This window comes from Magallana gigas, chromosome 1, assembly GCF_963853765.1.
Source record: "Magallana gigas chromosome 1, xbMagGiga1.1, whole genome shotgun sequence".
NCBI classification, from domain to species: domain Eukaryota; kingdom Metazoa; phylum Mollusca; class Bivalvia; order Ostreida; family Ostreidae; genus Magallana; species Magallana gigas.
The window spans coordinates 25,533,089-25,548,996 of record NC_088853.1 but is presented as its reverse complement, the minus strand read 5'-3'; the positions used below and the strand labels follow the sequence as shown (position 1 = coordinate 25,548,996).

Genomic DNA, 15,908 nt, shown 5'->3' with positions numbered 1-15,908 from the left:
TGTTATTGCATTGTGTTCATTTTTCATTTTGCACTGAAAAAAAGAGGACACGAGTAGAAAATCCTCTTTCTTAATAGAAACAGTTATATTATGTATTGATTGGTTTGTTACCTCATATCAATTGGTTTGGTAAACTTGGTATTACGCAGTTAATTGAAGACTACCGCGGTGAAAACAGGTAAGAATATGTATTACTGCAACGTAAAATATGTTTCTAATGAGTGTCCTATATATGTGTAAATCCATGCTTTAAAAAAGTATACTGGTTTGCTGTTTTTGGACAATTTACTTAAATTTGGTTATATTTGCTTTTTTATAAGTCAGTTTATTAATCTTGGAGAATTATCTTATAATCTTGCTGGTTTTGTAAAAGTAAAAATATACCATTGCAAATATAACAGTGTTATGCTTAGTAATTTTATCAAATAAAATCAGTTTACAGTTTGAATTACAGACAATTTTAATTTTACCCTAATTAATAAAAGGGGAAATAATTTAGAATTAATTTATAAAAAACAACCAATATGTGATTTTAGTCTTTTTTTTTTATTTCAAAATGACACATTTAAAGTTTTCAAAGATCTAATAAATCTGGTGTTATTGATTTTAGTAGCTTGTGACAATGAGTTGACTTTTAAATTGCAAAAGTGATACCAAATGCGTATACGTCAATAATATTAGGCACTGAAGAGACGAAAAATGCATATTTTTTCTTTTAAAATGAAACTGAATAAATGCAAAAAATATTGCCTGCAAACTTTCGACATGATAAGTATTTAATCTTATTTGATAATTAGCTAAAATATGGTGTTTTTTTCATTCTGAACTTTAGAACAAAAAGAAACTTTGTTTAAGAAACAAAGTATACATAAGTTTGAATTTATTGTTGCTTAAATGTACTCTTAGACAGAAAAAATTTATGAGAAAAAAATATATCATATTCTGTCACTACAGCTGTGTTACTTGATCAAACTGCATTGCTCTTATGTTTTCTGATTTGTACGATTTCTCTGATATTATTCTTACATTCTTATTGCGAAGGCAGCAAGCCTGAACGTTTTCTTAATCAGGCTGCACAGAACTTGTTTTTTTTTTGGTCGCAGCGACTGCATTTGGTGTTTGTATTCAGTATACACGTTAAGTTAATAATAAGCTTGGCGACTTTTTTTTATCATATTCAATTAAATCGCATGCCTTGTACATAAAGTCCTAGACAGAGATCGTAAACATAAATTTACTTAACCTGATATTAATTAGCACAACCAAATGTACTGTAAATGATGTTTCAAAGTTTTAGGCATTATAAATATAATGCCGATAAAAACACCAGTTAAAATACACGAATAATAAAAACAAAAACTAGTTTAGAATAGAAAAAACAATTTTGAAATGATCAGTGTTTAGGTCATAATTTTTTGCATATTAATTCTTAATATATATTTTTGAGTGTTTAAATTTTTAAAGGTAATATTCATCATCCTATTGTTTTTTTAAGTCTATTTATTAGGTAAATCATTGTTTCACGTCAGAATAACATAAAAAAGCTAGATAAAAATAAGAAATAAAGCTTTATGAGATTTATTTTATCTCCTCTTATAGAGGCACCATTTCTAAGAATGTGCATACAAAGTTTTTAAACACTTATAATTAAAAGACGTAATATAAAATGACACCATTTAAAGTATTATCCAACAGTTATAGTGTGTTTCGTGAAAAAGATTCTGCAACATGAATTAACTTGAGCTCGATTTTGTACAAGTTGGGAGTTGTTTGTTCTTGTTTTCTTAAATGAGATTACTTATTTTCTGTATCCAACAGTATGTCATTCAATATTTGATATCAGGTTAAATTACTACGCAGTTTATTTTCTTGTTATCAAAAATGATAACAAGAAATGAGGGTACCAAAGTTTAACCGTGATAAAAATACTTAGCAGTGATTCAAAATGGGGGAACTTTTAAAAACATAATCATTCAAATGATAACTATTTTTGAAATGCCTCATACAGGGAATGCTTGATAAAAAAAAACCACTTAAGATAAATCCCTCCTTAAAATTGATGATAAAAATGATCATTACACAAACCTCCTTAAAAGTTCTGATAAAATATATTAATTACCACTACACCTTCAAATTTTGATAAAATTTTACAATATCCATAATGCTGCAGAAACATTGTTTGTCATAATTTTCTTTGGCACGCAAACAACTGTATGCATTTTTGAAAACATAATGTAAAGAAAATATTGTTTTGTTTCATTCAAATACGAAATACTCAAACATTCTTCCAGAACTTCATCTTATATTCGATAATAAGCCATTTCTATAAAAAAAAGGAAGACAAAACTAATTAAACATTTAATGCGTTGACGAAATTGTATAAAACCAGTTTATTGTCTCATAAAATACCAATACATATATTTGTGTATTCATATTGCTATGTTATGCTAAAACAAAACAACAGATAAGCTATTAATCTTTTTTATGTTGACTTATGAAAGCATTGTATATACTATTTTTTTTAAAGATTCGAATACTTTTTTTTCCATATAGTCTTCAACGACAACGCTAAGAATAAACAAAAACAATCGAATTGAGGAAATTTCCACATCCATTTGATTGTACTGGGTTTTTTTAAACTGTCACTTTGTCATTTAGCTTTCAATTGTTTGTTGTGCCATAGCAAGAGCGATTCTGGAAGACACTGGGATAAACAAGAAGGACATGGTAGGGAGAGTTTAAACGATATTTTTTTCACATACAATTAAATATCAACCATTAACATACAATCAATTTGTCAAAAGAACAGAATAAATGGATCATAAAAGGCTTATTAGCCTGTTACTGGGTACTGCTTAACTAATGCTATAATTATTTAAGAAAGATGAATAACCATTTCATGACCTTTTCTTGAAATTACCAAGAGGGATGACAGCTAGAATCTTAAGCAATTTTCAACATGTACTACTATCGCTTTTTAAGAATATGTGCTATCAAAAAAATATTTTATTATATTTGTTATTGATGCGCATTTTAATTAAAACTGAGAGATTACATAAAATGTACACAGTGTAATATATAGATTATTGATGATTGTTCGGTTATGATTAAAAAAAACCGCATTTGTTATTGAAAATTGGTACTCAGTTGGTGTTCTCTGCTAATACTTTTCCTGTTCTTTTATAATATGTTGTTAACAGATTCACATTATCTAGTTATCTAAAGTAATAGTTGTTGAATTATGTTTTTGTGAACGTGCATAATTGATGCATCTAGACCTACTTATGGATTTGAAAGACTTTTACTTAAAAAAAAATAATAATAAAGTTACTACTGGTCCTAACTTCCACAAACTTGCATGGATGGTGCGTCTCATGATACTGATGCACCAGACAGGCCTTTAGTCTGAATCTGAGCCATAGGTTTCGGATGCTTGATGAGGTTAAGGTTTTTAGAGATGGTTAAAGTTTTTGATGCAGGTGCTTTTTGTTGATTATATCTTCTTTTCTACTGGTCATTACATCGTTTTGTATGCTGGCGGAGGTTAAGGTTTTAATAACTGGTTAAATTGTTTGCAGCAGGTGCCCTTTGATGATTATATCTTTGTAATTACTTGTCCTAACTTCACCTTACTTGTATGGATGATGCGTCTTATGATACTGATGCACCTGACAGGTGAATCTGAGCCATATTTTTCAGATGTTGAATGAGGTTTATATTTAAATGAATCGCAGAGGTAGCTTCAGATGCAGAGCCTGATCTCCACCATCAAGGATGCTTAGAAAAATATCTTACCTCATTCAAACCTGCTTGATAGATGTGTTTGTTGTTAAATGATAAAACATGATTCCTATGATATAGTATTGTATAATATGATGCAGTATTGGTTTATCTGAAACAATATCATATATATCATACTGTAAGAAGTTATATGAAACAATATAATATTGTTTCTATTTTTTTGTGCATTATTATATGATATTGTATCATGAAACTGGTATGTTTAGTATTGTATATTATTATTATTAGATTAATTATTGTATAATATATAATACCATGTTATAGGATGTAATATTGTATAATATGATATAAATGGATTTAATATATTTTGAAATTACATAAAATGTCAATATGATATTGTGAGATCTTATATTGGATCATACGTTATTGTATAAAATGATATTGTATAAAATATTACTATATCACATGACATTGTATCAGAAGATATGATACAATATTGTATCAAATTACATTTTAATACATAATACAATATCACATTATGTATGAAATATGATACGATATCCTAAAATACAATATCATACTATATTATACAACATAATATTATATGTTTCAATATTGTGATGAATTATGTGGCATGATGTTAAATAATAAAATACAATTATGTATAACACGATACAATATCATATCATATGTTACAATATCATATTGTATCACTACTTATTACAGTATTTTATGGTATTATATGATATATACAGTCAGTTCAAGTTTATATTTTACAACATACACCACAGCATAGCTTAGCATTGAAATCTCATAGCATTACATTGAAATCTCATATCATAGTATTGGAATCTCATACCATAGCATACAACATCATAGAATCGCATTTATCATACCATAGCATACCAAAACATAGCATACAGTATGATTTAAACTGGGTTTTTAAAGGTTTTACTGGGATAAATAATTATCTTAACATTGCATATTGGTGGTTAACTTAAGCTTTTTTATCATTAAACTTCCAAATGTGTAAAACTCTCTTGAATATGGAAGTGTTGTTGTTCTAATCTCATAGCATGTCATAGCATAGCAAAGCATTCCGTATCATTTAGTCATTTATTTCAATTTCTCATAGCATGACATACAAATCCCATAGCATTGCATTGAAATCTCTTAGCATATCATAAAAATTCCATACCATAGCTTAGCATAAATTTGTAAAAGATATGAATGAATGACTGTATTGTAAATATCATATGATACAATATCGTACTTCATAATATTGTATTGATAAATATTGTATCTTATGAGAACAAATAAATTGATCATATGATTAGTATACAATTTTTTAACATATAATGTGGAATATTATGTCAAAACAGTATGAATATCCATGAATATCAAAAATCAATGACTATTATTTTCATGTAATGTAATAAAGGTGGTCTCATACAGGCAATGACTCATAAAAGTGATGGCTCGTCTCGATAAGCTTTGTTATCTGTTATTACCTATGTTTTTTGTTTTAGTTTTTTTTTTAAACTAAATTATGTTGGTTTTTTTTCGGAATGTAATGATATCGATTTTCAACATTAATAATGTTTGGTAATACATAATGCCGTTAAAATTTAAAGAAACATTCTCTACAGAAAAGGTTGTGTTCAATTTGATGAATGTAAGATGTTTACTTGCAGAGTCTCTATCCAAAAGAAATATCAGAAATGAAATTCGCATTGTTCTTCTTGGTAAATCAGGGAGTGGTAAAAGCTCTACTGGTAATACAATATTGAATAAAGACGTTTTCCCTGCTGCTCCCTCTGGATCGTCTATCACGTCTAATTGTACCATGAGGCAGGCAAACCTCTTTAAACGAGACATCCTTGTAGTTGATACCCCTGGCTTATTCGACACAAGCAGCTCTAACGATGACGTCCTGAAAGAGGTTCTCAAATGTATTGTATTAACATCACCTGGACCACATTGCTTTCTTCTAGTGCTGTCCCTTCCGCGATTCACCGATGAAGATGAAAAAACCATTGATCATTTTGGTGATTTCTCCGGCAACGATGTATACCGTTATAGCATCATTGTCTTCACGGGAAAGGACAAGTTGGATCGTGAAAAAATGTCTTTTGAACAATACCTGGAAACCGTACCAGAACGTCTTAAAACAATAATTAGAAAGTGTAACAACCGTTTCATTGCCTTCAACAACTTAGCAAATTGGTCAAATCGAAAACAACAGGCTAAATCTCTTCTCAAGATGATCGATGACAATATTTTTGAAAATAATGGAAAATTTTACACTAACGATATGTATTTAGAGGCTGAACAAATTTTAAAACAGAGAGAAGAAGAGATCGAAAGGGAACGTGCACAAAAACGTGATAAAGAGATTGAAGAAATAATACGCCGATATGCAGAGGAAAAAGAAAAGAGAGAGCAGGAAATTCATCGCGTGAACAGCGAACACAGTCAACTGATAGCTCCCCGGGAAGAAGCAAGACAGGAAGTGGAAGGGGGTGGTGGCTTTTTTGATGGGGTTGCTAACGTTTTAACAGAAGTAGGAAAACACTCTGTTAACTTTTTACTGAAAAGATTCTTTTAAATTTTAGAATGTGTTACAGATACATGTAGTACATGTAATAAAATTTGAATTTTGTTTTTTTAAATAGACAGTTTGTAGTTTTGGATTATGCATGTTTGCACAAAATGTATTAAGTTACAGTGCTTTTTTCAGTAACTATATAATATAAAATACAAATAAAAATGATTTAATTTAAGAATATTAATTATTTGAATGTATTAGTTGTTCATATAAGTTATAAGTTTTATTCCTAATAACATACAATTTAAGGAAAATAGCTATAGTATAATTTTCTAAACCTGCTTCAAAGTGTGGAAGATGACAATTTCCTATATTATAAAATTGTATACAGGTACGCACTAGCATTTTGAGATGACCTATTGAAAGAACCAGACGGTATATTTTCTAAAACTATTCTGAATATCCTAGTATTTGCCTATTATACACAATCTACAGAACACTTTTATTAAACAATTGATTATTTTCAAACATTTGTTTTCCACTTTATTTTATAATATGTCATGATTTTTTGTACATTGAGGAATAACCGTCTGAAATATCACAATTTTTGTTTTTACTTTTTAAATGTGTTTAAGAAATTTGTTCATGTTATACTGTAGAAGCACATTACGATGTATCAGCCTTTAATGATAAAACGCCGCTTAATAATACAAATATCATTAAGCGTTGCGATTGCAACCCCTAATGCTATAAATTCTTGCATTAACAATTGACAACATCAACCACTTATGATAAATCGGCGCCTAATGATACAAACTAACACACTTATTTCTTTTTTATTTAGGCTGTATAAAAGTAGTGGTCTTACAATTGCATTTGTAGTTATTCTGAATGTTGTCTGAACAGCGCTGATACTTCGTCAGCAAAATGAGTGAACGTAGATCGCTTAATAATTGTTCTATAGAATAACTCTTTGTTGGACCTCAATTTACAGTCTTAAAACTTCTGAAACTTTTAATTAAAAAACCTTAGAGGTCACGGAGTCTCGTGATCCGTAAAGAAATCACACACTTCTTTTGTCTACAAGCCAATAGGGCTTGGTAAATACGACGTCATTCGCGGTTAAACTCGATCACCTCGCGCTAAATCTGCATGTGAACGTCAATCAGTAAAATGCTTCCAATATTTTTTTTATTTTTTTAAAATATGTACAGTATCAGTTAACAAGCTACTTTGTCATGAAAAATGCTACATGTACATGTTTTACTCAATGTAATTTAGTAATCATCATTGCATATCACGATTACCTTCATTAAGAAAAGAATAAGCTAAGGCAGCATAAAGGTAAATTGGGGTTGATAATCATACATAATGTAAAATCTACCGCTTTTTCTACAGCATTGAACAACAAAACGATGGAACAAAAAATATCAGCTACAAATCGGTGAAATCTAACACACGAACTCCTGACATTGGGACCACATATTTTTGTTTCATTGAAGTAATCGTTGCTAATACATAAACACACGTTTGGCATTGTAACAAGACTGTCCGATAGGTTAACATGACAATTAGGTTATTTCCTTATAATTAAAAGCATCTTAATTGTACAGCAAATACGTGTTATATATAACATCTACAGTGTAAACCTAAGACCACGAATTTCATAAATTAAGTAAAAAAATTATCATTAATCATTACAGCTTTATGTTATTATTGTGGTTTCATTAATATTCGAGGGTATCAATTTTCGTGGATTCAAAGGAAATCACAGTTTCAAGGATGCTAAAATTCGTGGCCAATGGTTCTATCAATACAACATGTTAGTCGAAATTGCACTTCAATGAACATTTAATTTTGTGTTTTGTGGATCAACTTAACAACGAAATCCACGAAAATTGGTATTCAACGAATATTAATGAAAATACAGTATTCATGAACCAAAATAGGAGAAAAGAATTATTGCATAGAGTTTTTATGTACTTTATCAAAAAGAGACACTTTCGCATATTTTTTTTTTGGGGGGGGGGTTGTAATTATTTTTTGTAATTCGTACCCTACAGATGATGTGCATTAATACAAAACAGGTACGAAAGAAAACAACAACAAAACATAAAAAAAGTTGTATTACCCCCCCCCCTCCCAAAATAAAAATAAGAAAAGAAAGAAGAAAACAAACCAAATTTGACAATATGTTTTATTCTAAAGCAATCGCATGCTTACCTTAGAATTAGATATCTCAACTTGATTATCAATTCTATTACATTTATCGTAGGCCAACCTGCAATATCTTTGTAAATTGGATAAATATCATTAATAAATTTCTTCCTATTTCATTTCATTTTTAAAGTCAACAGGACGAAAACATTTTTTATGATGAAAAAATACAGTGTTCTAAATTAAAACAGCAAAAAGTAATTTGCATTTAAATAAAAAATACACACAAACATATTACTTATGATAGAGAAAAGAAGTAAACTTGAACTTCCACAGACTTAAATGATTTTTCAAATATATATATATATATATATATATATATATATATATATATATATATATATATATATATATATATATATATATATATATATACATAAGTTTTTGTGATTACTCAATATATGATTCTGTCACAGACAATGTTACTTTGAACGATGTATAAACTTAATGTTTATTGGTTGTAGTAGATGTGTTCTTCTTTTCGGGACTTTATGAATCTGTATAAGGCCTCATGAATTAGTTCGTACTCCTCCTGAAGAAAAAAAAAATAAACATGTTATAGTGAAACTGTACATCATGTATATCGAATGCGCAAAATATTGTTGTTGTTGGGTTTTGTTTTTTGTTTTTTTTGTTTGTTTTTTTTTTTTTTTTACAAACGATATCAATCAATTTCATGAATAACCATGACTATCGCCTTTAATCTTTGTTAAACTTTGTTTCATCATTACCTTAGTTGAGGATAATGTCTTTTATTGTAAAAGGCCGGTATAAATTGTTTAAACCATAATTCAAATAAAAAAAAAATGAATAAGTTTACTCTTTTTACTTTATAATAAAGACATTATATCAACAAGCAATCGAAAATTGTTAACCAGAGAGCTACAAAGCTCAGGGCGTCGTGTTTGTAGGAGTCTGACCACAGAGAACATGTCTATCTCCTCGTCCATTGTCAGTTGTTGTATCAGATTATATACAGCACAAAACACTCCACAGAGAGCGGCACCATCCCTTTAAGTATAATAAGATATGGCATATAAGCACTTGTACATGTAGTGCACAAAAAATAATTATGGTGGGCAATTTTTTTTTATATATTATCATTCACACAATCAGAGTTTATACATTTAAGGGCATCATCAGATATAAGGTTTTACAAAAGAGTTCAAGCCACACAGAGAACAAGGCAAGGCACTGTGTAAACAAGGACATCATGTTTGCTACACATACGAGCGGAAAAAAGAAATTGTGCATTATTTAATATATGAATAAAACATTTAAAAGTTACAATGAACACATTTTTTTTTTGATACTATTAACACATGTATTCGTAATACCATGTCATAACACATCAATGTCAACGTCGAATTACGGCAATTTCAGCACACTCGAAAGCCACTGTTATTTGAAATTGAATTAACAAAATTCATAACGCGTGTGAGCACCATTTGTGTTCACGCATGATTGACAGATGCCACTAAAGTGTTCAGAAATGCTTTAGGGATGTTGTTCCAGATGTTGTTTAAATCAGCCAATCGCACTGACTGATTTGGTAAACGGCGTAAACGTCTCTCCATTCCATCCCAGACGTGCTCATTCGGCGACAAATCGGGGGAAACAACTGGCCAAGGCAAGATATTGACATTCTGTTGAACAAACAAGTCCCTGACTACACGTGGAACAAGTGGCCTTGCGTTGATTTCCTGCAGAGTGGTGCGATTTTAATGTCTCTGTAAGAAGGGTATCACATGACGCTGAATAATTTCATCTCGATAGCGTACGCCAGTGAGATTTCCATTGACAATTTGTAGAGGGGTCCTTCCACGAGCTGATACTCCACCCCACACCATAACGCTACCACAAAATTGTCGACGTTGCATAACACAAGCGTCCTGGTAACGCTCCCCAACGCAACGATACACCATACAACGGCCGTCACTGCTATCCAAATGAAATCTGGATTCATCAGTGAACAGAATATTGACCCAGTCCTGTATTCTGAATCGCAGAGTTGTGTGCATCACGCTATTCTGGCGATACGATGACGTTGAAGCAGTACTGGGTGCACCGCTGGACGGCTTGGTCTGATGCTTTGCTTGCGCAGACGATTACGCACAGTTCTTGAAGAAATTGGTCGAAGCCCAGGAATGCTCCGGGCAGTCAAACTTGCTGTCTGGAAACGATTTGTCAGATGCACAAGTCTAATGTGAATACGTCTTTATAATGACTGGATGGTGTTCAGATGAACTCCAAAATGTTTTGCTACAGTATTTTGTGGCATTCCAGCTCGCAGCATCCCAACAGCACGACTACGTTGGTTTTCGTTGAGTCGTGCATGACATAGGGGTAAATTTTGTTGAAACTAAAGTGATTTCCTAACACAAAAAGTGTAAACAAATCCCTTACAGTTCTTATTCCAAACAGTATTGGCCCGTAAAACTCGTGCTTACAAATTTGTCAATAAACAACAGGTGTTCACTAACCATGAAAAAGTCCGTGCACCCGGACGGTTACCATCCGATATTATAAAACACGTTACCATTTTCGAATGTTTGAATTTTATAAATACAAACAATAGATATAAAAAAAATTATACTAAATTTAATAATGCACATTATTTTTTTTCCGCTAATATATTTATAAATATAAGCATAGGAATAAACGAAACGAACATATTCTTTACAAAATGTTCTCCTTTTACCAATCAGATTAACAATGAATATAAGGAGCATACCACATTAACACTGAATATAGATGGTAACAGAAACCGTTTATTTTTAAGTATTAGTAAGTTTCAGTTCGTATTTCGAATAAAGGTTAAACCTGCTGACGACGGTTATTGGGTTGTCTGTTTCAATTTTCTCTACCAATGACACCAAACCAAGAATTTGAGAAGCCGTCTGAGATTCCTTAAGATTAAAGTTATACAATGGTTCCACAAATTCAACCAAACATCCTTTGTCTTCTTTCTAAGAAAAAAAAAGACAAAGCTTAGACTGCATTGACTTAAATGACTTAAAAAGTTGATGGACATGCATAACAGTTATACAAATCTGTATTATAATTCTATTGCTTACCCCTTTGTTAGAAATTCTTATTTTTCGACATCTTATTTCTGTTTTATGTTCTTCCTGAAGTTCAATTTTGAAAGGTCTCAGACTCTTAGCTTTAGTTATTGTTGGCAACCATTGCTCTGCCTGTAATACATCATACAATATATTCTTAAAACACAACATACGATAAGATGTAAATCAGAAATATATGGGTTTTTAAAAAAAAAATTCTCTGTAGATTAAGTCTTAGATTTTAAGCTCGTACAGATTCAACACTGCTGAGAGGGTCCATACAGACGACAACTTCGGACTCGTGATCAGTTATAAGTCGCAGGAAATCTACAGCGTCCGCTTGATTCTGATAGTGAGTGATGATAAATTTATCCCGTTTGGTGAAAGACTATCATAAACATAAAGTATATAAATAAAATTTTAGTCAATAGTGATAATGGTTATCAATGCGTTTTTGAGTTATATTGGTAAATGTTATAGATATAAATGTAAACAATATCTTACACAATATTGCAAGTTTGTTTTTTAAGACTTACGGGCACAGCTATTGCATTGATGTAATTCCCACGTTCGGAAACGCTTGACGTTAGAAACAACACGTATTCATTCACTAAAACAATTTAAATTATTCAACTATTTTGTTATATGAAAAAAAAGCAAAAAAAAAACAAGATGATGGAGTGATAAATAATTTTCAAATATTTCAATGGAATAACGTATTCTTTTTTTACTTACAAGGGAGAATTGAGGTTGACATATCCATAGAATCGGACGCAATTTTGTAATCGGCTTCTGTGTACTGAGGCCGAATTGTCAAAAGCAGCTACAATATGTTTATATAGGCGATTGTTACATGCACTGTGTCTTTATAGAAACAACAATTTTGATAGAAACTTAACCTAGCCAATTCATGCTAAATGCATTATTACATTGTACCATTTTCTAAGAGTTGAATAATGCAGATTTTTACTGAGTAAACTCCCATTCGAGTTTCTTTATCTAAATAATGATACCTAAGTATTCGAAAAGATGTTTTACAACTATACACGAATACCTGAAACTCTTTTCGTATTAAAGAAGTATTTGCCGGTTGATCTGTTTTTGCAGCTTCCAATTTCTGTAGAAATTCCGTTGTATTTTCAATGGTAGTTTGAGCTTTAAACATTTCGTGGAGAGTCAGATATACTGTTTTGTATTGTTTCTGTAAGGAAAGTATATACTGAGTAGTTTGTAACCTCTATCCTTATAAATATCAATATAAAAATGATAAACACCTGTAAGATTGGAAACATATGTATTACTCGATTTTTTTTTAGTTTGAAAAATATGTCATCAGTTTTATCTGTTTTTTTTTTTGTTTTCGTGCCGAGTTTTGATACAATGTTTATATAAATAAATGAGTTCTCAAATATTTACATAAGTTTGGACCATATTCATTCTTTTTTCTCTCATATTCTTTACGAATTCAGCAATGTTGATTTTGATATTCATTTGGATTTCATGATACATGGCATCAACTGCTATGTAGGTTCCTGTTCTTCCAACTCCAGCACTTTTCAGATTAAATAATTAGTACATTACAAAGAGCGTGTTGAAACAAAAACAATTACTTCGGTTATTATTACAAGCATTCTTCAGAAATGTAAAGTTTTGTACGTCTTGGATATATATATACTGTAGTTTCATTTATATTCGTTGAATACCAGTTTTCGTGCATTTAATTGTTAAGTTGATCCACGAAATTAAATGTGCATTGAAATGCAATTTCTATTAACATTTTTTATTGATTGGGTCATTGACCACGAATTTACGTATCCTTAAAACTGTGAATTTCACTTTATCCACGAAAATTGATACCCTTGAATATTAATGAAACTACAGTATATATTCATATATTACACTTCTTTATATTAAAATGCAAATCAACTACTAAAAATAATGTAAAATTCCGAAATAAACTTTGCGGAATGCAACACACCGATACAAAAATTGTACACACAAACATTTTGTCGTTTGATCTTTCAATTTTCTTATTTCAGTTTTATTCTATGAACATACCTGCAATGCACAATAGTTGGACCTCTGTCGCTGATATATTTTGTTCTTGTCACATGATTGTGGAATAGTAAAAGACAAAGCGGATCCGGGACACCGTGATCTGGCCAGGAAGTGTAATGATAATGGGTGACAGTTTTATTCCTATTTTGCTAAAATTGCAAAGAAAACCTCAATGAATCTCTGTTACATGCAATGTATTTTTTACTATATCGAGATTTAAAAAAAAAATTATCCACAATGTTTTTCATTTTTTAAACTAATGAAACACCACATATTTTGATTAATAGTCCGTTCAAGTAAATTATATGTTGATGCCTTCATGATATTTTTTAATTTATATGTTTTCAAAAGCTAAATATTTTGAAGGATTATCAAAAGATTACTAAGATGAAATGTTTTTAATATAAATCAAAAGTTTTTGCATAAGGAGATTCCATGTCGATCATGGACCGGTTGAGGAATATTAATTTTAGCAGCAACAATATTTATTTATTTTTAGTATGAATTACATGTACCAGAGGTTCTTGTACAGAATTGTCTCATTACCAGGTTATGTGTCATTTTCAGCCTACGAATAACGTAATGTGCATAACGCCTTTCATCAATAGTAATCAATGTGAACATCACACAATCCATGCTTGCTTCTAAGTCAGGCCAATACTTAACACACTTATTCTGTAAAAGATAAAAAAAATATTGTTATATGACTTTTCAATTAAAAAATAATAATTGTAATTTTGTTGTTGCCTTTTAAACTGCAAGAATTGAACGGGAATATTTTCGACTTTGTAAGGCTGAACAGTTTTTACCTTGATTCCTTCCATCAGATTTGTTAACATGACGATTTGTGTTACATTTTCCTGCCAGACCATAAACCAGAAGTCATTAACAGTGTTTTGCTTTGGTCCTGTGGAAAAAACCCAATAAGCTCCTAATGTCTGACAAAAATATTAACGCCTTATTTATACGATGAAACATAATTAATATTACCTTGTGTTGCAATGTAAACATTTTCTTGTCCAATTCCCTGAAAATGAAATAAACATCAATTCTTTTCAGCTGAACACCTTCTCATAAACAGTATGTTTATTTTTTTTTAAGTATTCGTGTCTTTTCAATTTATACTCACATCAATATAATTAGCGTTAATGTAGTCAGAAGTTCGTGTTGCTAAGGTTACTCTAGAGTGGTCATCTACAAGTAATTAAAATTATTGGAATAAGATCAATCATATTCATTGATTAACATATTCTTTTTTTATATGTTAAACTATATCTTTTGTTCTTATTGAAGTAGTTGATAGATATACTTACATGGAAATATTGTTTTAAATCGATTCTTTGGTATATTTTCAGGAAGCTTTCCGTTTTCACACGAGTATTGCTCTCCATATGATATGTTCTGTAAAGGAAATCTTTAAATTTTATGAGATCACAGAAATAAATATATGAAAAAAGTATGACGTGAACTTAATTAGATCATATTTTTATATAAAAAAAATATATATAGCTCTTCCTACCTCATACTCTTCTTTAAAACCACTGTCATCATTTTTCATGTATTCTTTAATTACTTCTTCTACTTTAGTAATATCAATATCTAAATTATGTTTATCTCCGATTTCAGTTTCTTCTATCGGATTGTCTGCATGTAGATTTCCATTCAATTCAATAGTTTCGTCTTTGATTGCCCTGCTAATGCTTGCTTTAACAAAAGTGTCATCCTGTAGACATAGCGTTATATCTGGACCTGGTAAATACATGTTTTCTTCCAAGTTACTAGTCTGGTGAAAAGTTGAAATACTCTGCATTCTGTGTGTAACGTCTATATCAATTAATACATGAAAATAAAGATAAAAAACCCACTTTTAAAAATAAAAAACACACACACACAATTACCGTTCAATAAACAAAACCACAATCAGCCATACTAACCATATTGATTAAACGTTTCTGTTGTATAATCGTATCTATTAGATGTTGTACGTAGTTCCAAAGTCTTAAATCGAGACCTGTCATGCATACACATACATTTAGAGATCAATTGTGTAAAACATACAAACAATATCATTAAATTGGAGGCAATAAAAATATGATTAAATTCCATAAATCATTTAAGAAGGCAAATATATAAAACAACTATAACCTCCTGTATACAAATGTGATGAGGAGAACAATGGCCAAAGCGATAAATCCAACGATGACAATAATAGTTGACATTTTCTACAAACATATCAACAGATACTGTTTCGAAAATATATTTATGTGTAGATTAAATTG

General features: G+C 30.3%; 2 protein-coding genes across 2 annotated transcripts in view; one reads left to right on the top strand and one right to left on the bottom strand.

Annotated features, from left to right (window-relative positions):
• Window positions 1–5,329: 5,329 nt before the first annotated feature.
• Window positions 5,330–7,700, top strand: LOC117687777 (GTPase IMAP family member 7-like). The gene has a single exon (XM_066089220.1). The coding sequence runs from the start codon at window positions 5,357–5,359 to the stop codon at window positions 6,347–6,349; it is 993 nt and encodes a 330-aa protein (XP_065945292.1). The 5' UTR covers window positions 5,330–5,356; the 3' UTR covers window positions 6,350–7,700.
• Window positions 7,701–8,878: 1,178 nt separating this feature from the next.
• The window catches only part of LOC105317817 (receptor-type tyrosine-protein phosphatase epsilon), a 38,334-nt gene continuing 31,304 nt past the window's right edge, over window positions 8,879–15,908 (bottom strand). Inside the window, exons 8-25 of the mRNA XM_066089217.1 lie at window positions 15,775–15,851; window positions 15,564–15,640; window positions 15,149–15,453; window positions 14,943–15,030; window positions 14,759–14,823; window positions 14,620–14,656; window positions 14,439–14,536; window positions 14,176–14,304; window positions 13,630–13,778; window positions 12,988–13,123; window positions 12,626–12,772; window positions 12,307–12,394; window positions 12,108–12,181; window positions 11,825–11,959; window positions 11,584–11,703; window positions 11,330–11,475; window positions 9,382–9,517; window positions 8,879–9,038 (exon numbers count right to left, since the gene is read on the bottom strand). Coding sequence (XP_065945289.1) covers window positions 8,958–9,038; window positions 9,382–9,517; window positions 11,330–11,475; window positions 11,584–11,703; window positions 11,825–11,959; window positions 12,108–12,181; window positions 12,307–12,394; window positions 12,626–12,772; window positions 12,988–13,123; window positions 13,630–13,778; window positions 14,176–14,304; window positions 14,439–14,536; window positions 14,620–14,656; window positions 14,759–14,823; window positions 14,943–15,030; window positions 15,149–15,453; window positions 15,564–15,640; window positions 15,775–15,851 — 2,088 coding nt within the window. The 3' untranslated portion in view covers window positions 8,879–8,957. The remainder of the gene's footprint in view (window positions 9,039–9,381; window positions 9,518–11,329; window positions 11,476–11,583; window positions 11,704–11,824; window positions 11,960–12,107; window positions 12,182–12,306; window positions 12,395–12,625; window positions 12,773–12,987; window positions 13,124–13,629; window positions 13,779–14,175; window positions 14,305–14,438; window positions 14,537–14,619; window positions 14,657–14,758; window positions 14,824–14,942; window positions 15,031–15,148; window positions 15,454–15,563; window positions 15,641–15,774; window positions 15,852–15,908) is intronic.

Excerpts from the sequence above, each read along its gene's own strand:
- LOC117687777 (XM_066089220.1), top strand. The coding sequence starts at position 5,357 with ATGCCGTTAAAATTTAAAGAAACATTCTCTACAGAAAAGGTTGTGTTC.